This window comes from Neoarius graeffei, chromosome 5, assembly GCF_027579695.1.
Source record: "Neoarius graeffei isolate fNeoGra1 chromosome 5, fNeoGra1.pri, whole genome shotgun sequence".
Classification (NCBI taxonomy): Eukaryota; Metazoa; Chordata; class Actinopteri; order Siluriformes; family Ariidae; genus Neoarius; species Neoarius graeffei.
In genome coordinates this window covers 99067018-99091019 of record NC_083573.1, presented here as the reverse complement: position 1 = coordinate 99091019, position 24002 = coordinate 99067018, and the positions used below count along the sequence as shown (strand labels likewise).

At 44.7% G+C, this 24002-nt stretch overlaps 1 protein-coding gene across 1 annotated transcript in view; it reads right to left on the bottom strand.

Annotated features, from left to right (window-relative positions):
* dpp6a (dipeptidyl-peptidase 6a) overlaps positions 1-20636 on the bottom strand; it is a 301791-nt gene extending 281155 nt beyond the window's left edge. Inside the window, exons 1-2 of the mRNA XM_060922571.1 lie at positions 20554-20636; positions 20340-20418 (exon numbers count right to left, since the gene is read on the bottom strand). Coding sequence (XP_060778554.1) covers positions 20340-20399 — 60 coding nt within the window. The 5' untranslated portion in view covers positions 20400-20418; positions 20554-20636. The remainder of the gene's footprint in view (positions 1-20339; positions 20419-20553) is intronic.
* Positions 20637-24002: the final 3366 nt, after the last annotated feature.

The following is a 24002-nucleotide window of genomic DNA, read 5'->3' as shown; positions in this document are numbered from 1 at the left end:
GCGGGGTACACCCTGGACAAGTCGCCAGGTCATCACAGGGCTGACACATAGACACAGACAACCAGTCACACTCACGGTCAATTTAGAGTCACCAGTTAACCTAACCTGCATGTCTTTGGACTGTGGGGGAAACCGGAGTACCCAGAGGAAACCCACGCGGAGAACATGCAAACTCCGCACAGAAAGGCCCTCGCCGGCCACAGGGCTTGAACCCAGGACCTTCTTGTTGTGAGGCGACAGCACTAACCACTACACCACCGTGCCGCCCGAACTTCATCTCATGCTGGAAAAAAAAAGAAATATCCAACCTTTGGATATCCAACCAAAAATAAAAAAGTGGACACCAACTGGAACTGTTACAAACTCACCTGGAAGAGGAGCCGAGTTTATTTTGCCCCCACATCCATTGAGGAGGAGGGTAGGAGAGGCAAAAAATCCCCCAAGGATCACTGTTGGTGAATTACAAGAAAAACTAAAATCTTGGGGTTTCCAAGTCTCCAAAACCACCATAATAGTGGCAGGTGTTTATGTTGAAAATAATTATATCTTGATGAGGGATTTGTTTTTCTCTGAATAAATTTCAATTAAAGGTTGGATTTTTCTCATTTTTTCAGTGTGAGATGAAGCGACTTCTAAAGGTGGATTTGTTCTAACCCTTTTTGCTAATCTTTATCAAGAGGCCAATAATCATCAAGGGCCCTGTATATCATTTCATCTCATTATCTCTAGCTGCTTTATCCTTCTACAGGGTCACAGGCAAGCTGGAGCTTATTGCAGCTGACTACAGGCGAAAGGCGGGGTACACCCTGGACAAGTTGCCAGGTCATCACAGGGCTGACACATAGACACCCATGGTCAATTTAGAGTCACCAGTTAACCTAACCTGTATGTCTTTGGGGGAAAACCCACATGGAGAACATGCAAACTCCACACAGAAAGGCCCTTGCCAGCCACAGGGCTCGAACCCGGGCCATCTTGCTGTGAGGCAACAGTGCTAAACACTACACTACACTACCATGCCACCCCCTGCATATTATGTGGACTGAAATCATAATGACTGTCAGATTCTCAGGAGGAAGAATGTTGCATCTGAAATGATCACATAAACACACCGTTCTCTACATCTACAACAGATACAATGTCCAGAGCATAATACACACATACATATAGAGAGCAGGACACACTAGGAGTTGCATAGACAATTTAACTATTATAGTTATCTTTGCTGTGATGGAAAAAACAGCAAGGCAGACAGTAAGGAAAGCAGATGACGTCTATCAACTGTATATTGTGTATAGTAAAGGCCTCTGCATGCTCTTGCGACAAGGCTTTCGCAGATAGCTTTTCGCAGACAATTGTAATTTATCGTTGAGTGGGGAGTAATAGGCGTGCGCGATGTTATTCACCGGCACAACGCAAGGGGGCGCGAAGTCGCTAGGAGTAGTTGGTGGGTGTGGTTAGTGGAGTGTTTATCCTCCGGTTACTTATAATGACTAGAACCTTTTTTTTTTATAATGACTAGAACTGGAGTCGTATAGATGTACGTACTTCCTCAATCAACCGCTCTTCATGCTGCTCCATCTTCGCTCGTGTTTTTAAAAATGCCGGTCGTGAAAACAAACCAAACCAGGAAAGTAGGGAAGCGGAAGTGCGTGTTCAGCGGATGTAGAGTGGACCAATCAGAGCCCTCTTGTCTGCGGCGCTGTCTGCGAGGCTTCTGCGGTGGTCACAATTTTGGGGAGGTGCGCGCAGAGCGTCTGCGAAGGTGGGGGGGAGGACACTGTCTGCGACGCTATCTGCGAGGACTGGGTTGTCAGCATAAATTGGCCTTAAGACTACACTGGGACAAGTCTCTTTTTTTTGAGTGTCCACATATCATTTTATTTTTCTGAACACCAGTGTCTTTTTTCAGTTGTTCCCAATTTTTATGCAGCCGCTCCAAGATCTTCCAGTTGAAAACCTCTGAACTTTTCAGAAAGGCACTGGTGGCATTACTGTCACTCCTTTTCAGGCAACCAATCACATGGGTGGGACTTGTCACATTGGCAACCAAGAAAAGATAAGAGAAGATTGTTCTGGCCGTGTCTGTCTATCCTGAGCTGCAAGAATAACAAATAGACAATAAAAAGCAATGGAGCGATGCTAGTCTCTCATACAACAGCAGTTAGTTTGGTGATATTTTATGAAGATATTATCAAAACAAAACCCAGACTCGGCTTTTTTTTTTTGATGAAGCATTGGGACAAAGCTAGGGCTTGTATACCAGAGTAAAATGCCATATGGACTGCCAGTGGCTAGGGGATGATGGGGTTTTGAACTGTCTCTTGCTGTCCTCTTGCATTACGATCACTGTGTAAGTATTACAAGGGTCTTTTTTTTTAAATCCGTTTTTGGTTGATCTTTCCTGCTTTTGGCTTTTTTTGTCATTACTCTTTTATTTCTATTATCTCTGTTGTTCTAATTTTTTATTTCTCATACGGTCTGTCATTCGAGGGGGAGAGGGAAAAGGGAGGGGGGATAAATGGTGGCTATTTTGAAGAATCAAATATCTTTTAATACTTTTTTTATGTCACAGTTCCGTGTGTTCTATATGTTGTTTCAGAGTTTTGGTGTCTTCAGTATTATTCTGCAGTGTAGAAAATGGTAATACAAAAAAAAAACCTATGAATGAGTAGGGGTGTATTAACTTTTGAGTGGTATGGCGTATACACTACAAATCAGTGATACTGTATAAATCACTTAAAAGTAGACTGCCTTTCAGATTTTTCAAGTGTAGGTCATAAAAAGAATTTTCCCCGACACTCAGTTATTTTTGTTTAGTGGACCGAAAGCTACTGAATTTGAATCACAGACTTCCAATTTCATTAGTTTTTTAAAATAGAACAATTAATGAATTTAAGGCCATGTGGCCCTAAATTCTCAGCTATTTTTTCCTGCTTCACCATGACCCAATTCAAGATACTACGTCATGCATCACGTGGTGGGCTTTCCCTGTTCGCGCAAGGCATTGTGGGATACAAATTTGAAACAGGAGAGAAAAATGGAGGACGTGAGTGTGCGAATGAAACGTGAAAGAGCGACTACAGTAACAGAACGCAAGAAGAAAAGACGTTATGTTATATACGAAGGAAAGGAAACGCAGGACCAAACTGTTCGTTTAGCGACAGAATGATGGAACAGTCAGTGCATGGTCAAAGGTAAACATGTCGATGGCAGTAATGCAACACTGTGGATGCCCTTACGAAAATCTACCATGGTTTACTATGGTTTTACCATGGTTTTATGTAGTAACCATGGTTATACTATGGTTTTTATGTAGTAACCATGATTCTACCATGGTATCTCATGGTTATTCTAAGTACTATGAACCAACCATAGTATTACTATGGTTCATCCATGGTAGTAACCATGGTTCTACTATGGTATTTCATGGTGATTCTAAGTACTATGAACCAACCATAGCATTACTGTGGTTTATCCATAGTACTGCAGTAGCTGTGGTAGCATCATAGTTGTATGTGTAATAGGTCATAGTAACTATGAAATTAGTTTAAAAAGGGATAGTATGGTTTTTAAAAGGATGCACTAACTGTAGTATTACCATGCTTTCATCCAACAGTCAATGCTGTAGAGAAGGATCTCGATTAACAGCCCAGATACATTAATATTTACCATAGTGAAACCATGGTTAAATCATGGTTAAACCATAGTCATGAACCATGGTTTTCATGGTTACCCAAAAAAAACCATGAAAACCATGACTAACTATAAACCATGGTAAAACCATGGTTAGTTTTCATAGTAAAACTATGGCTAATTTTCGTAAGGGTGCCAGCTGCCATAAAACCCAAAAGAAGAAGAAGGTAATCCTGCACATGCGCACACGGACTTCCTCTGCTTGATTGCGTGAAGCGAGTGATTTCATGCACATTATTTGCTCGGGAATCCCTTCAAATTAAATAACTTCCCAGCCACAGAATGGCCTGATATTTTGTGAGATATTACAGAAATAAACATCTCTCACAATGACCACATTTCAGAGGGAACTAAATTTCACCGATTTTATGAACTTGAAAGGCCGTCTAGCTTTAAGGATTTAATTTGCAGTTTAAAAATCTACCTCTTCCCTTGGTTCATTACACATCTTGTATTCACTGTCTGTGCACTATTGTCTTTGTTTTGTTATATTGTACAGCCTTTGTGTTGGTATAATAATAATAGGACATGCACCGTGACCACTTCAATGTCACTTTTGTATTCAGAGTAAATGTGCCCATGCGTTTTTTAAACGAGCAATTCCAGCGTTATGGACGTGACACTTGAACTCAGAATGGCAACAAATGACCCAGTGCATGTTTTATTGTCTCCCAGTATTTAAACAGGTGTTGCATATTTTAAGGCTGTACCATACTGGAGAAGTGATAGAACAAGAACAATTCCCATAGTACATCTAGGGCATGCCAGAAAATGCCAATAAAAGATGCGTTATGGATGTGACCGAAAAAGTATCACTTTTCTTGGGTGACTGTACATTTTTATCAAACTCTGTGAAATTGTAAACCTAATGTCGAAATGGAGATATCCATTTGATAGAGGGGTCCAAGGTGAATATTAAAAAATCTTTGTTTAAAATATTTTGTATTTCATGCAGAGTTTCGGAAGGAAAAGTCAGCGTTATGGATGTGACGAAATTCCGTTATGGATGTGACGCGTCTGAAATAGACATGGCATATGTTTAGAAAATCAGCAATTTAACCACCATAACCCTTTGAAAAACTCTCTAAATATCAGCTAAAACTATCAAAGTTCTTAAATAATATTTAGGATGGCTATTGTTTTGCTGTTTTGTGGATTTTAGCATACATTTCTGTGGCTTGTGGCAATAATATAGAATTGTACATGATCAAAGTTGATTTTAGCTTGGGTTTTACATTATAAGAAAGAAAGACTGACAGTGACATATTAGGTTGGTTACAAATTGGTTCAACTTATTCACATCTGTAAAATACAGGCCTAGGTGATATCTCTGGGAGTGGTTTTGATGTATTACATGTTGCTTTATTTTTGCATGGTGAGGTTGACATTTACATGGAATTGCCCAAACCAATCTGAAGGAATGTCTTCTTTCTTCTGCGGTCATTTTTATGCACATCGCTATCCAACCCCCCTCAGCCAGAGTAGAGTCAGATCAGCAGCACATGCCAGCTCAAAGTCCCTGATCCTGACTCATTTCCAGATGCTACGAAGGCTGGAGTTGAACATGGATGCAAAATCTCCCATATCCTGTTGACATGTCCTTCATCCAAGAATGGCTGCTCATTACACCATAAGGAGGGCTCCGGTGATGGGCACAAGCTTCAATGCTGTGCAGTCATATCCAAGAGTGCTTTTTTGAAGTGGTATATTTTTAATTATTCGATCCACATTCACTGGATATGAGCAACCGTGTGCTCTGATTGGCTACTCTACTACTAGCTCATATACCGTGAGTAGAGAAAAACAAAATGGTGACAAGTGTTACTGAACCAACCGAGGACGAAATAAAAACTCTACTTGAAAGCAAAACCCAAAAAAAAAAAAGCAACAAAATATGGAATGAAAGTATTTGATGGTAAGAATGTATCTTTTTTTATTTTTCAAGAATTATTATTATTATTATTATTATCACATTTTTCACAAATTGCTCCTGTCATTTCACCAGTTTGTTTACATTCTAAGCGGGAATTGTTTTGTCAGACGTTTTGTATAAAATTTTTATTTATCGAATTTGCAAAAAATAAAAATAAAAATGCTCTGTTTCTCAAAATCCAGTGAATGTGGATAGAATAAAACAGTTATTCTACTCAATCTCATCCTAAATGGATAATAGACAAGTTGGTGCTACGCGCCTCGTCAGCTATCAGCTCATGTACGACTTTTTTATTTATTTAATGGTATTTTGACAGGATGCTTCTTCACCAAAGTGATTTTCAAGAAGGTCCTGTAAAACCAATTACAATTTACATAAGTAAAGTAAATTACTATTCAGTTGGAACAAGTTAATAAAAAGCTAGAATTATAAAGCAAAAAATATGAAAAACTTGAAGAAAATTAGTAAAAATGTAATAATGTAAAATATAATCATATGCAATAACAAAGTTCAGGAAAATTTAGATTTAAAATCAGAAATCTTGGAGCACAATTTGATATCGTCACTTAGATTGTTCCATTCTTTAATGGCTTGATACGATATTCTTTGTTGACTTGATTTCGTGGAATAACTGTTAAATAGCTTGTCTCACAGATGTTCGACAACATTAAATGTAACAATAAATGGATCAAAAATATTATGTGTCACAATATGTGTCAAAAGATCACTTTTCTCAGTGAATAAAAACAAACAAAAGCATATCACATAAAAATACAAGGAAAAAAATAATTGGGGGGGGGGGATAGTGAGTCGCCCATGATGGAGCTTTTACAGGCAGTAAAACAGCTTCTCAAAGGCTGAGTATGTGTCCGCTCACTATTTGTGTGTGTGTGTTCATTGCTTCAATGATCAGGCTTATTTTTACTTTACAACAATTTAAAAGCGATGTATCCACTAGATCTCGGCCTCGGTAAGACATGTGGTGTGTAAGTGATGTCACAATCTTGGATTCTCTCACGTAATTCGGACTCAGAGCACGATATTTGAACCTCAGATATTTGAATCTCGTCGCACACGGATTATAGCCAGCTCTGTGCTATGCGCCTCGTTGGCTATCAGCTCATGTACGACTCAATTTCATAGAATAACTGTTAAACATTGCTGTATGATATTATATGTAGATTTTTTTGTTACAAGTGTAGCCTAAAATTTGTAGCCTGTGATTTTGGGAAGTCTGGTTTGAGGTGTTCTTTGCTGTTGTTTATCAGCCTTTAGTCTAAAAACAGAAGCGGTTTTTGCTTGTGAAAGATGTTTCATGAATTACTGGTCAACTATGTAATAAAAATGAATAATCATGCAATTCCTAGGACACAGAGAGTCGAACACGGTCAAAACAACCTTCAATTGCGTATTAAATCCAACAATATAAGCAGCTTCACAGAAATCTGGATCGTTACAGTATACCGTTGTAGAAGACGAAAGACAAATGGGGCTTTTCCACTACCAACGCGGCTGAGTTGGGCTGAGCCATGCGGTGCTGAGTTGGGCTGAGTCGAGCTGAGTGGGGCTGTTGGGGTTGCATTTCGACTACAACCGCGCTGAACCGTGCTGGCTGGAAGTGGGTGGACACATTGGGTGGAGTTAGTGAAAGTGGGTGGATGTCACGTGATGTCGTTAGGCGGCGCAAACAGTGACATCAGTGACCTTTTAAGCGGTAGTCTCACGACCCGGATAGTAAACAATAAACATGGAGGACATGGAGTCGTTAGTGTTGCTGGTCTTGGTGCTGTGGCTTGTTGTCTTCTTCTTCTTTGTCGTAATTCTTCTTCTTCCGGGTTTACGGTGTTTACAGATCCCAGCGTGCTCGCGGGGCGTGTGTGGGCATGTGAGGACACTCCTCCTCACCAATCAGTGCACAGGGGAGTGTCTCCTCACGCCCCTAGCCCCACTCGGCTCGGTTGGGCTCACTTCAGCCCCACTCCAAAACCGTGCGAGTTTTGGGTGCTGAGTAAGGCTGAAGTGAGCTCAGTCGTGCTGCTCTGAGGTAGTCGAAACGCGAGCCGTGTTGGGCTGAAGTGAGCTGAAAAAGGGTAGTGGAAAAGGCCCAAAACAGTACTGTGTTTCAAGAAGTAGAACATCAGGTTGTACGTATCAACAGAGACCTCTAGTGGTGCGTGAGTGCCACAGCTTATAAAATAAAATCAGTTGAAATCTGACTGAACCCCCTCTTGGGAAGAGCGTTTTTTTTTTGTAGTGTTATAAATACTTCAAAGAATAGGGAGATTAAATTAATTCAGAAATACAGAAAGCACGTCTGGTTTAGACCACGTCTACTTCTGGTTTAAATCTAAATGTACATAAGGAAAATATAGAACTATTCGCACACACCACAGGGATACAGCTCACACACAGCAGTAGAAACACCACTACAGATCTGTATCTGCTGTACTTCCTGTTGCTCTGTAACATGTGAGCACCACAGCAGGTGGATATGATCACAATCTCTTTGTTTTTACAGCTAATCCATGTATCACAGATCAACATCCATAACAGAAAGCAGATCGAGATTAGGAGCATAACCGAATATTAATTTTTTGATCAGATAATGTGTTCTGAACTGATATAAATACAGAGAGGAATAGAAGGTGTATCTGTTAGTGTACAGGGAGTAGTGTAGAGATGACGATATCGGGGACTGGGTTCCAACTAAAAAAAAACATAGGCGCGGTTTGAGATTTGAGCCCAGAGGAGGAGTGAGGGAGTGGTGCTTACAGGGCTAACCATATCATGTTACCAATTTCCTGTCCAGTGAGCAAACCTCGTAATAACAGAAGACAACATGAAGAGCCAGTTCTGTAATAACACCATATAACAGCCTGTCTTGACAAAGTATCTAAAGCAGTAGTTCTTGAACTTTTTGGGAAGCCATGGCCTGATGGTTAGAGAAGCAGGCTTGGGACTAAAAGGTTGTTGGTTTGATTCCCTGGGCCAGCTGAAGTGCCCTTGAGGAAGGTGCCTAACCCCCAACAGCTTCCCAGGCTGCTCTGGGTATGTTGTATATAGCTCTGGATAAGAGTGCCTACTAAATGCCTGTGTCATGACCTGATCTTTCCAGGCAGTCTCCTGTCCAAGTACTAACCAGGCCCTGAAGGTAGACTAAGGCCCAATCCCAATTCTAATTTCTACCCCTCCGCCTTCCCCTTGGCCCTTCCCCTTGAAACTGAGCTACAAGGGATAGGGCTTGAAATTCAACCCTTACGTATTGGGATAGCCCTTCAACGATCGCATACGTCATTGTGTACCTCCGTCAGCGTTTACGTTAGCAAAACGCGACCAAATGCGTCATTGGCTGCGACCAGCCGCTACAGTCAGAGCCAGAAATCTCTGCTGGCAGGGTGTGATTTGTTAACTAACACCACTGAATGGGATATCTTTGGCACTTCGTGCACCACATCCGACAGAATGAGGTGTCAGAACACTCATGTAAACAATAAAAGCGAGAATAACAGAACAAAACGTACGCAGTAAAGCAACCGAAAACAATACTCACTCCCAAAGCTTTTTAGCAGCAGCTTGGATTTCAGAAATCGCTGCTCATTCTCAGCTCGAAAGCGAATCAAGCGGCGTGTTTCCTCTGGATAACAACTTAAAACACGTAAATAATGGAGAAAATACATTTATGACAATCTTTCGCCGCGGGAACCGCCATCTTTCTGAAATCCGCATGAAATCTCGCTGAAATCCGCATGGCATTGTGGGAAATCACTCAAACCCCTTCGTTCGGAGTCAGCTCCAGGAAAATCTCCGTTTGGAGGGGTACAGAAGCCCTCCCCCTTCCCCTACCCCTCCGCGTTAACTGGGATTGGGATACCCCTACCCCTTCACGTGAACGCGCAAAATGGAGGGGAAGGGCCAAGGGGTTGGTCCAAGGGGTGAAATGGGATTCGGCCTAAGTGGTACTGATCTCTGTTTCTGCTAAATGTAGTATGATAGCACCAGGGACCCCTTAAACTGTAAAATAAATTGCTTACAGTGTAGATTTGTTTCATGAAAATTAATTTAAATTATATTTTTGAAGCCTTTCTTTTCCTGAAATTTCCACTGATAGAACACATTAGATCTGAGCTGACTTTTCTGCTTGGACCCCTAAATATAATAACTGATAATGTGGTGGTGTGATTTTCACCAGTGTAACAAAATTTTAAGAAAGAAAGAAAGAAATCATGGACCCCCTGGCTATGCTTCACAGACCCCTGGGGGTCCCCAGACCCCACTTTGACCTCACCACTGATTCTAGAGTACCTCATTGAAAAAGACAAATGGAAAAATAGACTCACACACAACATACAGTGGTGCTTGAAAGTTTGTGAACCCTTTAGAACTTTCTATATTCCTGCATAAATATGACTTAAAACATAATCAGATTTTCACACAAGTCCAAAAAGTAGATAAAGAGAACCCAGTTAAACAAATGAGACAAAAATATTATACTTGGTCATTTATTTATTGAGGAAAATTATCCAATATTACATATCTCTGAGTGGCAAAAGTATGTGAACCTCTAGGATTAGCGGTTAATTTGAAGGTGAAATTAGAGTCAGGTGTTTTCAATCAATGGGATGACAATCAGGTGTGAGTGGGCACCCTGTTTTATTTAAAGAACAGTGATCTATAAAGGCTGATCTTCACAACACGTTTGTGGAAGTGTATCATGGCAGGATCAAAGAAGATTCCTGAGGACCTCAGAAAAAGCGTTGTTGATGCTCATCAGGCTGGAAAAGGTTACAAAACCATCTCTAAAGAGCAAAATAATTAGTTTTTCTTTTGTTTCAGACATGTAAAAGCTTTTTACCTTTACCTGACATGTTTCGACGGTGTAACTTCCGTCTTCATGATGAAGACGGAAGTTACACCGTCGAAACATGTCAGGTAAAGGTAAAAAGCTTTTACATGTCTGAAACAAAAGAAAAACTAATTATTTTGATTTAAGAAGAAGACATAATGAACGTAATATATTCATCTCTAAAGAGTTTGGACTCCACCAATCCACAGTCAGACAGATTGTGTACAAATGGAGGAAATTCAAGACCATTGTTACCCTCCCCAGGAGTGGTCGACCAACAAAGATCACTCCAAGAGCAAGGTCTGTAATAGTCGGCAAGGTCACAAAGGACCCCAGGGTAACTTCTAAGCAACTGAAGGCCTCTCTCACATTGGCTAATGTTAATGTTCATGAGTCCACCATCAGGAGAACACTGAACAACAATGGTGTGCATGGCAGGGTTGCAAGGAGAAAGCCACTGCTCTCCAAAAAGAACATAGCTGCTCATCTGCAGATGATATGAAGGGCCTCTCTTGGCTTCCATACATTTATTATGCAATCTATAGAAAAATTCACTTAGGTGGAATTTCTTTTTATCTCTTTTTCATCTCCAAGGTTTGCATATTACATTCATTAAAAACAAACAGTAAAATCTTACCATTAGCTTAATCAATTCCATTCGTTCTGCAAGATATTAACTGGTTTGCAAATTTGTCTCAGATACAGAGGACCCTGAAGAGCTATTCAGGCCGAGGAGTACAGATCCATGGCAAAATACCATATCAGACAGTGAGTTCTATTCTTACTTACAAAAGAGACATGCTAGCGTACACATTTTATGAAAAGATAGAAACACTACTTGAACAAATAACTTACATTTGTAATCTGTCAGTCTGAATATCTGTGTAGTGACATCCAGTACTAATAATATTACTTATGTGTGGTATTTTATCATAAAAGCCAACCATTTTTTAAATGTATGTCTTTAATTCATAAATGCATAATGCTCACTCGTTTTTATGTGGCCCATGACACTAACCATTTCCTTTTTATGTGTTTTTATATATTATCAGAGAAAGGTTCTGATGCACATAGATGAAATTGTGCAGAACTATCTGTAGGTGCTTACCTCTTGCAAATATTTCATGTGTACATACATCACTTAATCTGACCATATAATGGTAAACAAGGATTTCCCAATTTATCATTGATTATAATTATATTTGCAGGCTTGCGCTGCTGTGGCTGCAACAACTAAGGAGAGAACTACTGTACCAACCCACCATTCATCTGATTCGGAAACCTGAGACAGCTGTTAGCTCTTTCACTGCTAGAATTTCTAGTATTGAATACTGGTTCACCATTAAATATTTTCTAGAGCCAGAACAAAAATAATGGCTGGCATGTGTGTAAATATTGCAGTCAGTCTCTGTAGGTTTTTATGCCATTTTAGTGTAATGTAATATCATAAAAGTGCAGAATAATACCTTTAAGTTCTTTTGCATATTCATGATTACATTTCATTCAGGTAATGCATGTATTAATCTTCTATTTCATCCTGTGAAACTACAACACATGACCTGTTATGATTATCAATTGTACTAGTACATACAGTTTATATATTGTGGCAGTGGGGGCGTGGTCAAGCGTCGGTCTGTGACCGGAGGGCGGAGTCAGGGAAGATAAGTGGCAAAATCACTGCACCTGATGTTGATTTACGTGTGTTTGTGTGTCTTCCCCAGTGACCGCGCCCTATTTAAGGAGAGAGCAAGAGCAGAGAGAGCTCTCTCCCCAATGAGACACCTGATGTGTGTGTGTGTGCATGTCTCTGTGTGTGTGTGTGTGTGTGTGTGTGTGTGTGTGTGTGTGTATGAGAGACCACTGAAAAGTGTAAAAATAGAGTTACGAAACTCAGTTCTGGCCTGCTGTCTTCTGTGCTCCTCCCACTCCTACAAATTGCCACAGTGGTGCTGAAACTCAGGACGTGGAGCGCAGAAGAAGAACAGCCCCATGGAGTCCTCCTCTTTCGCCGACCTGGTCCACACCCTCGCCACGGCCTAGCAGAGCCAGCACCAGGCGCTAGTCGCCCTCCGGAAGGAGCAAGAGCAATGGTTCGAGGCCCTGGTGTTGGCACAGCAGGAAGATCGACAGGCATTCCGGCACCTCCTCGCGTCGGCAGGGTCCACCACCTCCACCGCCGCGGGCCCTTCCCCCCTCACCCTAACAAAGATGGGCCCGCAGGACAACCCCGAGGCCTTCCTCACGCTCTTCGAGCAGGTAGCAGAGACCTCGGGCCGGCCAGTGGAACAGCGCGCGGCACGCCTCCTCCCCCTGCTAATGGGCGAGGCGCAGCTGGCCGCGCTACAGCTCCCCGCTGACTGCTGGCTGGTCTACGCGGACCTTCGCCGGGCCATCCTCCAGTGTGTGGGGTGCACCCCTGAACAGCAGCAACAGTGCTTCCGCGCTTTGCGCTTGGAGGAAGTCAGCCGGCCGTTCGCGTTTGGCCAGCAACTCCGGGACGCCTGCTGGCGGTGGTTGAGGGCCGACAACCGTGATGCCGAGGGAATCATCGATAAGGTGGTACTGGAGCAGTTCATTGCTCGCCTACCAGCAGGAACCACAGAGTGGGTCCAGTGCCACTGCCCGGCATCACTGGATCAGGCCATCGAGCTGGCGGAGGACCATTTGGCGGCTGTCCCAATGCCAGGACAGCAGACAACCTCTTCCCTCTCCTCTCTCTCTCTCTCCTCCTGTGTCTCATCCTCGCCCTGTTCCCCCACCGCGGAGGCGGGGACCGGCACCACTCCAGCCGGCCTGCCGCACCCGCGGTGCCCTCCCGTTTCTCCCTTCTGTGTCTGTCTCTCCCCACCCTCAGGTGAGTGAGCCCCAGAGCACCAGTGCAGAGAGGAAGCCCGGGCCGGTTTGCTGGTGCTGCGGGGAGTGCTCGGTAATGGAGGTGGGCGTGGTGGTTCGGATCCCCGACACGCCAGGAGCCGCCCTCGATCGGGCCAGAGTGTATCGCATACTGGTGAGTGTCCAAGGGGATACATATCAGGCGTTGGTGGACTCTGGCTGTAATCAGACCTCAATCCACCAAAGCCTGGTGCAAAACGAGGCATTGGGGGGAGCACAATTGGTGAAGGTGTTGTGTGTGCACGGGGATGTTCACACTACCCTTTAGTGTCGGTCCCCATTCTTTTTCAAGGGGAAAAAATTTAGAGTAAAGGCGGCGGTTAATCCTCGCCTTACCCACTCGATAATTTTGGGGACTGATTGGCTGGGATTTGGGGAATTAATGAGTCATTTAGTGAAGAGTGGGGCCTGCCATAGTTCCGCAGGGGGAGGTCCCGGTGTCACATTGGCGGGAGCAGCTGTCACAGAGCCGTCTACGTCATCTCTGTGTCAGAGTGAGGAGCCGCAGGCTCCTCCTCCTTCTATTGGGGAATCCCTTGCAGATTTTCCATTAGAGCAGTCGCGAGACAAGAGTCTGTGGCATGCGTTTGAACAAGTGAGAGTAATCGATGGTCAAACGCTGCAGCCAAACGCCACCCCATCCTTCCCCTACTTCTCAATTATGAAGGATAGATTATACCGAGTGACGCAGGACACTCAGACTAAAGAACAAATCACGCAGCTTTCGATTCCAAAAAACCGTCGGGAATTGGTATTCCAGGCGGCTCACTTTAATCCCATGGCTGGACACTTAGGGCAGGATAAGACACTAGCCCGAATAATGGCCTGGTTCTATTGGCCAGGAATTTGCGGCGATGTCCGTAAGTGGTGTACAGCATGCCGCGAATGCCAGTTAGTAAATCCAGCGGCCATTCCAAAAGCGCCTTTGCGCCCTCTCCCATTAATCGAGACCCCGTTCGAAAGGATTGGGATGGATCTCGTCGGGCCATTAGATTGGTCAACACGAGGGTACCGCTTTATATTAGTTCTAGTGGACTATGCAACGCGATACCCGGAAGCAGTGCCTCTCCGCAATATCTCAGCACACAGTATTGCAGAAGCGCTCTTCCGCGTTATCTCCTGAGTTGGAATCCCCAAAGAGATTCTGACTGATCAAAGCACCTCGTTTATGTCACGAACACTGAACGAACTGTATGGGTTATTAGGTATTAAGCCGATCCGCACCAGTGTTTATCACCCACAAATGGATGGTTTAGTCAAACGATTCAATCGCACCCTCAAAAATATAATTAAGAAATTCGTAAGCGAGGACGCACATAATCAGGATAAATGGCTCGAACCCTTGTTTGCAGTACAAGAGGTCCCACAAGCCTCCACGGGGTTCTCCCCGTTCGAATTGTTATATGGGCGTAAGCCACGAGGCATTTTAGACGTGCTGCGAGAAAACTGGGAGGAGGGACCTTCACCAAGTAAAAATGAGATTCAATACGTTATTCACCTGCGCACAAAACTCCATACACCCACCTTACCCAGGAAAATTTGCGGCAGGCTCAAGAACGGCAAACCCACCTGTACGACAAGGGTACGCACCTTAGGGAGTTCACACCGGGAGACAAAGTACTCGTACTGTTGCCCACATCGAGCTCCAAATTAATCGCCAAGTGGCAAGGACCCTTTGAGGTCACACGGCGAGTCGGGGATGTCGACTATGAGGTGAGGCAAACGGACAGGGGTGGGGCGCTACAGATTTACCACCTCAATCTACTCAAACTCTGGAACGAGGAGGTCCCCGTGGCGTTGGTGTCGGTGGTTCCGGAGAAGGCGGAGCTGGGGCCGGAGGTTCCAAAGGGAACATTGGCATCGCGTACCTCTCCGGTCCCCTGTGGAGACCACCTCTCCCCGACCCAACTCGCGGAGGTTGCCCAGTTGCAGACCGAATTTTCAGACGTGTTCTCGCCCCTGCCCGGCCGCACCGACCTCATAGAGCACCACATTGAGACGCCCCCGGGGGTGGTAGTGCGCAGCCGCCCTTACCGGCTACCCGAACACAAGAAAAAAGTGGTTCGGGAAGAACTAGAGGCCATGCTCGAAATGGGCATCGTCGAGGAGTCCCACAGTGACTGGAGCAGCCCGGTGGTCTTGGTACCCAAGGCCGACGGGTCGGTCCGGTTCTGTGTAGACTATAGAAAAGTGAACGCGGTGTCTAAATTCGACGCGTACCCAATGCCTCATATTGATGAGTTGCTCGATCAACTAGGCACGACTCGCTTTTACTCGACACTGGATTTGACAAAGGGTTATTGGCAGATCCCCTTGACTCCATTATCCCGAGAAAAAAACGGCCTTTTCCACACCGTTTGGCTTACACCAGTTTGTCACATTTCCTTTTGGGCTGTTTGGGGTGCCCGCTACGTTCCAGAGGTTGATGGATAGGGTCCTCCACCCCCACGCCACCTATGCGGCCGCATACTTAGATGACATCATTATCTATAGTAATGACTGGCCGCGGCACCTACAACATCTGAGGGCCGTCTTTAGGTCGCTGAGGCGAGCGGGTCTCACAGCCAACCCAAAGAAGTGTGCGATTGGGCGGGTGGAAGTACAGTATCTGGGCTTCCACTTGGGCAACGGGCAGGTGCGTCCCCAAATTAACAAGACAGCAGCAATTGTGGCCTGCCCGAGGCCCAAGACCAAAAAGGGGGTGAGACAGTTCCTGGGGCTGGCTGGCTACTATCGTAGGTTTATACCTAATTATTCGGACATCACCAGCCCACTGACTGATCTGACTAAAAAGGGGGCACCAGATCCGGTCCAGTGGACGGAGCAATGCCAGCGGGCTTTTTCTGAGGTGAAGGCTGTACTGTGTGGGGGGCCACTGTTACACTCCCTTGACTTTTCTCTCCCCTTTATATTACAGACAGATGCGTCCGACAGAGGGCTGTGGGCTGTTTTGTCCCAGGAGGGGGAGGGGGAGGACCGCCCAGTGCTGTACATCAGTAGGAAGCTGTCGGTGCGTGAGGAGCGCTACAGCACCATTGAAAAAGAGTGCCTAGCAATCAAGTGGGCGGTCCTCGCCCTCTGTTACTACCTGCTGGGACGCCCTTTCACCCTCTGTTCGGGCCACACGCCCCTCCAGTGGCTCCACCGCATGAAGGATGCCAACGCGCGGATCACCCGTTGGTATCTGGCACTCCAACCCTTTAACTTCAAGGTGATCCACAGGCCGGGGGCACAGATGGTCGTGGCGGACTTCCTCTCCCATCAAGGGGGGGGGGAGTTGGCTGCAGGCTGGACAGCCGCCCGGCCTGAGTCGGGCGGTGGGGGTATGTGGCAGCGGGGGCGTGGTCAAGCGTCGGTCTGTGACCAGAGGGTGGAGTCAGGGAAGGTAAGTGGCAGAATCACTGCACCTGATGTTGATTAACGTGTGTTTGTGTGTCTTCCCCAGTGACTGCGCCCTATTTAAGGAGAGAGCGAGAGCAGAGGAGAGCTCTCTCCCCAACGAGACACCTGATTGTGTGCGTGTCTGTGTGTGTGTATATGAGAGACCACTGAAAAGTGTAAAAATAAAGAGTTACAAAACTCAGTTCTGGCCTGCCGTCTTCTGTGCTCCTCCCACAGAATATATATATATATCTCATTCATCTCATCTCATTATCTCTAGCCGCTTTATCCCTCCACAGGGTCGCAGGCAAGCTGGAGCCTATCCCAGCTGACTACGGGCGAAAGGCGGGGTACACCCTGGACAAGTCGCCAGGTCATCACAGGGCATATATATATATATATATATATATATATATATATATATATATATATATATAAAACTACAACGCATGATCTGTTATGATTGTCAAGCGTACTAGTACACATGGTTATTGTTCACATTTCTAACCTAACCTGGCTTGATGCAGCTATTTGTTTTGTTAGAATAAATGCACCGACTATGCAAAATATTGTTGCTTCTTCCATGTGTTCTGCACAATATTACTCGGGTTTTGTAAGGTAGTAGAAAGGATGTGAAAATGTAAGGTGGTGAGAAAGTGCCCATATCAGTGTGAAAGTATCCATAGTATAGTGGGAAGGTCCCCATAGGGTAGTGGGAAGGTGCCCATAAGGTTTGGGTACATAATTTCTCTACGTAACTTTATGGTAGTTTCTACGTAACCTCTACCAAACCACTACGTTGTAAGTACATAGTTACTACGTAAAATTGTTACCTGTAGCTCGCTTCAACATAATGGCAGCGGGTCTGGTGTTTGCAAGAAAAAAGGCGCACTTTCATGAAAGTAGTTCTCTGAAGCCATGGGTGGAGACACTCAGATGAGGGGCAGTACTATAGATATTTAGTCAGTGCCTAAAAGCAGAGCTCCTGATGAGTTTATGAGCAAAATATTTCCAAGGGCACAAAATCATCCTGAATAGAAGAATAATATTACAACACCATGAATGAACCATCGAAATTGTGTAGCGTCACGTTTTTCACCTCAATGAATCACTGCATTGTCTCGTGACAGTGAGACCAATAAAACTCTTCCTGCACTGGGTAGGGTCCAGACCCCCAAATATATGTATATTCACTAAAAAAAAAGTGAGTTTTTCATAATATGCCCCTTTAAGAAACAGGGAGAGAGAGAAAGAGAGAGAGAGTCAGGATTTCAGAAAGAGAAGGAAAGAAAGTGAGAGAGGGGATTCAGAAAGAAAGAAAGAAAGAAAAAGATTCAGAATTCCAGAAAGGAAGGGAGAGAGAGAGAAAGAGGCTTCAGAAAGAAAGAGAGAGGATTCAGAAAGAAAGAAAGAAAAATATTCAGAAAGAAAGAAAAAGACCCAGTTCCGATTGAACTCTGAATACAGATGCAGTTACTCGGAGCATGAGATCCAGACTCTGGCACTGCGTTCCACCTCACACAGATACTGAGCTTCCACACGGACGTGGTGTGAGTCAGTGTCCATCAGTCTGTCAATCAGCGTATCCATCAGCCTGTCCATCAGTCTGTCCATCAGCCTGTCCATCAGTGTGTCTATCAGCCTGACCATCAGTGTGTCCATCAGCGTGTCTATCAGCCTGTCCATCAGTGTGTCCATCAGTGTGTCTATCAGCCTGTCCATCAGTGTGTCCATCAGCCTGTCCATCAGTGTGTCCATCAGTGTGTCTATTAGCCTGTCCATTAGTGTGTCCATCAGCCTGTCCATCAGTGTGTCCATCAGTGTGTCTATCAGCCTGTCCATTAGTGTGTCCATCAGTGTGTCTATCAGCCTGTCCATCAGTGTGTCCATCAGTGTGTCTATCAGCATGTCTATCAGTCTATCCATCAGCGGTCTCAAAAGTAGCCGGTCACCGGCGGCAAATCGCTGGCTATGGCTTGTTATGCCGCCGGCTATTGTCAGTCGAGTCACAAAATTTAATATGAAATATTTCTGACAGCAAAAAAAGTTGTGAACGTAAATTACATCCACTATGTCATGTATGTCCGTTGCCGCGTCAACTGTGTTTACATCCTCGACACGAGTGCAGCCATTACTGCCGCCTGTGTTGCCAGATTGTGTTTACATCCTCGACACGAGTGCAGCCATTACTGCCGCCTGTGTTGCCAGATTGCGCGTTTTCCTGCCCAATTTGGGCGGTTTTAAGTGCATTTTGGCGGGTTTTGAACATATTTTGGGCTGTAAAACGTCAGCAGTATCTGGCAACATATTTTTTTACTTAATACAAGAAATTAATGGATGCCAACGTTTTTGCCAAAATGGTATTTTATTTTCCATTGTTTAGGCAGCTTCAGCATCATACTGTGAGATTCTGTTCAAATTGTTTTTTTTTCTTCTATGAAGCCTGAGCCATTTATTTTATTAGTTTATAATTATTGTTTAATTTAGTCTTCAGGAGAGACTGCCTGCACACAGTACTAGTATTAATAGTTTTTTTTCTTCCATGAAAGCTGAGGCATTTATATTATATTTGAAGGTAACTTCATGTTGTGCTGTGAGGTTCTCTGCACTTTAACTTTTGAACCAACAGGTGCATTTGGATAAGTAAAGCCTATTTTTCTGCATTTTTGTAGTCCTGGTAATCTTTTATATTGGGAAAGTTGTTTATAGGACCATTTCTCAGTGTCTGTTTTTTTAATCAATAGTTTTTCAGTAATAACTTAATATTTAACATATCACTCAATTTTAAACAACCCCCGCGCCTCCCCCATAGTCTCCAAAATTTCTGTGGGAAACACTGGCGTGCGTAACAACGCTAATCAAGCTTAAGCTAGACGACCCGCCTCAAATACCCGTCCCGGGTAAATGTTATCCCACTTTTAGATGGCCTGTTCCAAACCATCCCACCCCATGAAAAATTCGTACTTGCATATCTCTGTCTATATCTATATATATATATATATCCCTATCCCTGGGCGGCACGGTGGTGTAGTGGTTAGCGCTGTCGCCTCACAGCAAGAAGGTCTGGGTTCGAGCCCCGTGGCCGGCGAGGGCCTTTCTGTGTGGAGTTTGCATGTTCTCCCCGTGTCCGCGTGGGTTTCCTCCGGGTGCTCCGGTTTCCCCCACAGTCCAAAGACATGCAGGTTAGGTTAACTGGTGACTCTAAATTGACCGTAGGTGTGAATGTGAGTGTGAATGGTTGTCTGTGTCTATGTGTCAGCCCTGTGATGACCTGGCGACTTGTCCAGGGTGTACCCCGCCTTTCGCCCGCAGTCAGCTGGGATAGGCTCCAGCTTGCCTGCGACCCTGTAGAAGGATGAAGCGGCTTGAGATAATGAGATGAGATCCCTGCACGCTTTGCGTGCATTATGTCTGCCGCTGGCAGACATTTTACCATTTTGCACCCTGCTGTAAATTATTTGTACCCTGCTATTCTCCCAAACTTTGAAGCCCCTGTCCATTAGTGTGTCCATCAGCCTGTCCATCAGTATGTCCACTCCACAGCGAGGACAGTCAGAGTGTACACTGCACACACACACTTCATCACACACTTACCTTCCCTCCTGCGGAGCTTCTCCTCCTGTACGGGTTTGTTACTCCAGCTGTTTGGTTCATTTTCACATCTGGTTCAGTCCTGCAACCACACACACACAAGCAAACATCAGAGCACTGCATCTACATCACATCACAGAAGTGGAAGAGAAGAGCATGTTAACCCGAGACTTTCTTTCTAAAGCTACTCAGATAAGAAACAGAATAAAATCCTCACCTGCTCCTTCATCCGCTTCTCTAAAACTCTGAAACACCTGTGTTCATGTTCCTGTTCAGGATGAAAAGCAGAAAAAGCAGCTCTTTATCCTTATGTGTGTGTGTTCATGTTCTTTCCCAAATAAAGCTTTAAATCCATCAGAAATTCTGCACTGAACATTCCACCTCTCTTTACTTCCCTTTATTTGCAGTTTCACACACATGCGGAGTCTGTGTGTGTGTGTGTGAGAGAGAGAGAGAGAGAGAGAATGAATCAGTGAGTAAAGTGGAGATGAAACACTGGGAGAAGGCTCCCTGTATTGTGGAAAGCCAAAGAGGTCACAAAGTCGCCAAAAAGTGCTGTTTGTTTCCAAAAAACAACGCAGTGAAAAGGTATATATTTCCTACACTCACATTTCACTTAGGGTGGCACGGTGGTGTAGTGGTTAGCGCTGTCTCCTCACAGCAAGAAGGTCCGGGTTCGAGCCCAGCGGCCGGCGAGGGCCTTTCTGTGTGGAGTTTGCATGTTCTCCCCGTGTCCGCGTGGGTTTCCTCCGGGTGCTCCGGTTTCCCCCACAGTCCAAAGACATGCAGGTTAGGTTAACTGGTGACTCTAAATTGACCGTAGGTGTGAATGTGAGTGTGAATGGTTGTCTGTGTCTATGTGTCAGCCCTGTGATGACCTGGCGACTTGTCCAGGGTGTACCCCGCCTTTCGCCTGTAGTCAGCTGGGATAGGCTCCAGCTTGCCTGTGACCCTGTAGAACAGGATAAAGCGGCTACAGATAATGAGATGAGATGAGACATTTCACTTAGGACCGGCACGGTGGTGTAGTGGTTAGCGCTGTCGCCTCACAGCAAGAAGGTCCGGGTTCGAGCCCAGCGGCCGGCGAGGGCCTTTCTGTGCGGAGTTTGCATGTTCTCCCCGTGACCACGTGGATTTCCTCCGGGTGCTCCGGTTTCCCCCACAGTCCAAAGACATGCAGGTTAGGTTAACTGGTGACTCTAAATTGAGCGAAGGTGTGAATGTGAGTGTGAATGGTTGTCTGTGTCTATGTGTCAGCCCTGTGATGACCTGGCGACTTGTCCAGGGTGTACCCCGCCTTTCGCCCGTAGTCAGCTGGGATAGGCTCCAGCTTGCCTGCGACCCTGTAGATCAGGATAAAGCGGCTACAGATAATGAGATGAAATGAGATGACATTTCACTTACCAAAAATGACAAGTCCAACACTGGTTTTGCAGTTAAATGTTTTGCTATTTCACATGTCACATTGCATGTGTTTATTCTCTCGCCTCTTGTCGAGCTTTAAAACAAGAATCTGTAAACAGCAGAAAATTCATCTTCATTCATCTTTAGTAAGCACTTTATCCTGGTCTGGGGGTGATGACGACATCCTGATTGGGATGCAAGTTCATCTAAACATGATACACACACACTCATTCACACCAAGGGGGTATGTTAGCATCACTAATCTACCTACAGTGAATAAAATTGTTTACATTTAATTTAATGAAAGGAATGAAATCATATTTTGATTAATAAATAAATATCTATGATGTACACTACATATAATATGTTCTTTTTAAATCTGACCTAACATATATTCTCATATTCTCTTTTTTCAGTGTAGGGATGTTTTTTGGAGCTTGGTGGAAACCCATGTGGCACAAGGAGGAGATGTGAAACTCCATATAGACAGTAACACAAGGTCAGGGTCGCACCTGGATCCCTGGAACCGTGAAAGGAGAACACTTCACACTGATGTTCATCATTGGAAGACATTTACATATTATTTACGTTTGGTGAAAACATTTTAAGGGGGAACCATGGCCTAATGGTTAGAGAAACAAGCAATAAGAACCAGAAAAAGGTTGTTGGTTTGATTCCCTGGATCAGCAGGACTGGCTGAAGTGCCCTTGAGGAAGGTGCCTAACCCCCAACTGCTCTGGCAAGTGTGGTGGTGTACCTTCTGTCTGATTAGACAAAGTAAAACTGATGATGTATTTATCAGTTCAGGCAAGAATCCAGCAAAAAAAAATTATGTTTGGTAAAAAAAAAAATTGTATCATGGCTGAATGTTCATTTGAATTTAGCAGTGTTTAAAAAGCTTTTTAAAATGTGTTTTTTTAAATTAAAAGTACTTTCTCTTTATCATTTATAGTTTCATTTTATTTTTTTGTATTTATTCTATAAGGCTGCTGGGCCATAGAAGGTTCACGCTGCACGCTGCATGCTGCACGCTACACGCTACACGTTCACGTGAAGAACCGGACCCTGGGCCATTAAACTTCATGCTTGGATGTTCACGTGTTGCGTCTGTTCTACTTTGACCGAGTAACCAACAATACGGACTCTTCGGATGACGACGATTGCCTCATTCTGCTTTTACTGAGACAGAGGAAGAGAAAAAGGAACAGAATTTGGAGCCGAGAACACTTCCTTCTGAGAGAAACCCGTGGTGAATTTCACCGAACATTCTATAATCTGCTTGACAATCCCGATGAAGAACTATTTTTCAATTATACCATTCAATTATATTTTTTCTGAAGTTTTCCCCTGAAAGCATAGAGTTATCTCCCTAGACCCGTTCTGATTGGCTGGCGCGGCGGTGACCGCATGCATTGACTGGAATTTCCATCTTCATGCCTAGAAAAAAGTGTGCATGTTCATTTCACGCTTCACGCGTGAAGTGTGCAGCGTGCAGCGTGCAACGTGAACGCCGTTCTATGGCCCAGAGCAAGTCATGCTACGTTTGTCCACTTTTCTTTACACGCGTGTAGCGTGTAGTGTGCAGCATGCAGCGTGCAGCGTGAACCTTCTATGGCCCAGCTGCCTAAGGCGGCACGGTGGTGTAGTGGTTAGCGCTGTCGCCTCACAGCAAGAAGGTCCTGGGTTCGAGCCCCGGGGCCGGCGAGGGCCTTTCTGTGTGGAGTTTGCATGTTGTCCGCGTGGGTTTCCTCCGGGTGCTCCGGTTTCCCCCACAGTCCAAAGACATGCAGGTTAGGTTAACTGGTGACTCTAAATTGACCGTGAGTGTGAATGGTTGTCTGTGTCTATGTGTCAGCCCTGTGATGACCTGGCGACTTGTCCAGAGTGTACCCTGCCTTTTGCCCATAGTCAGCTGGGATAGGCTCCAGCTTGCCTGTGACCCTGTAGAACAGGATAAAGTGGCTAGAGATAATGAGATGAATAATCATCATCGTCAGTTCAATATATAGTGCCTTTCTCACACCTAAGGTTGCTTTACAATTTTTTTTTTTTTGGGGGGGGGGTTCCACCAAAAGAGGGTTAAGATGTAATTCCAATGGCGTCGCGACCACAGTCCCACCAGGCACACGAAGATAAATCCCACACCGCCTGCACAGCTGCCACGTCACTGCCGGGTAATCTCGCTCAGAACACCGCGCCAAGCTCAAAAGCACCGCTGCACAGAGAGAGCTGGACAACCCTGATGTTAAAAGAGCAGCAAGC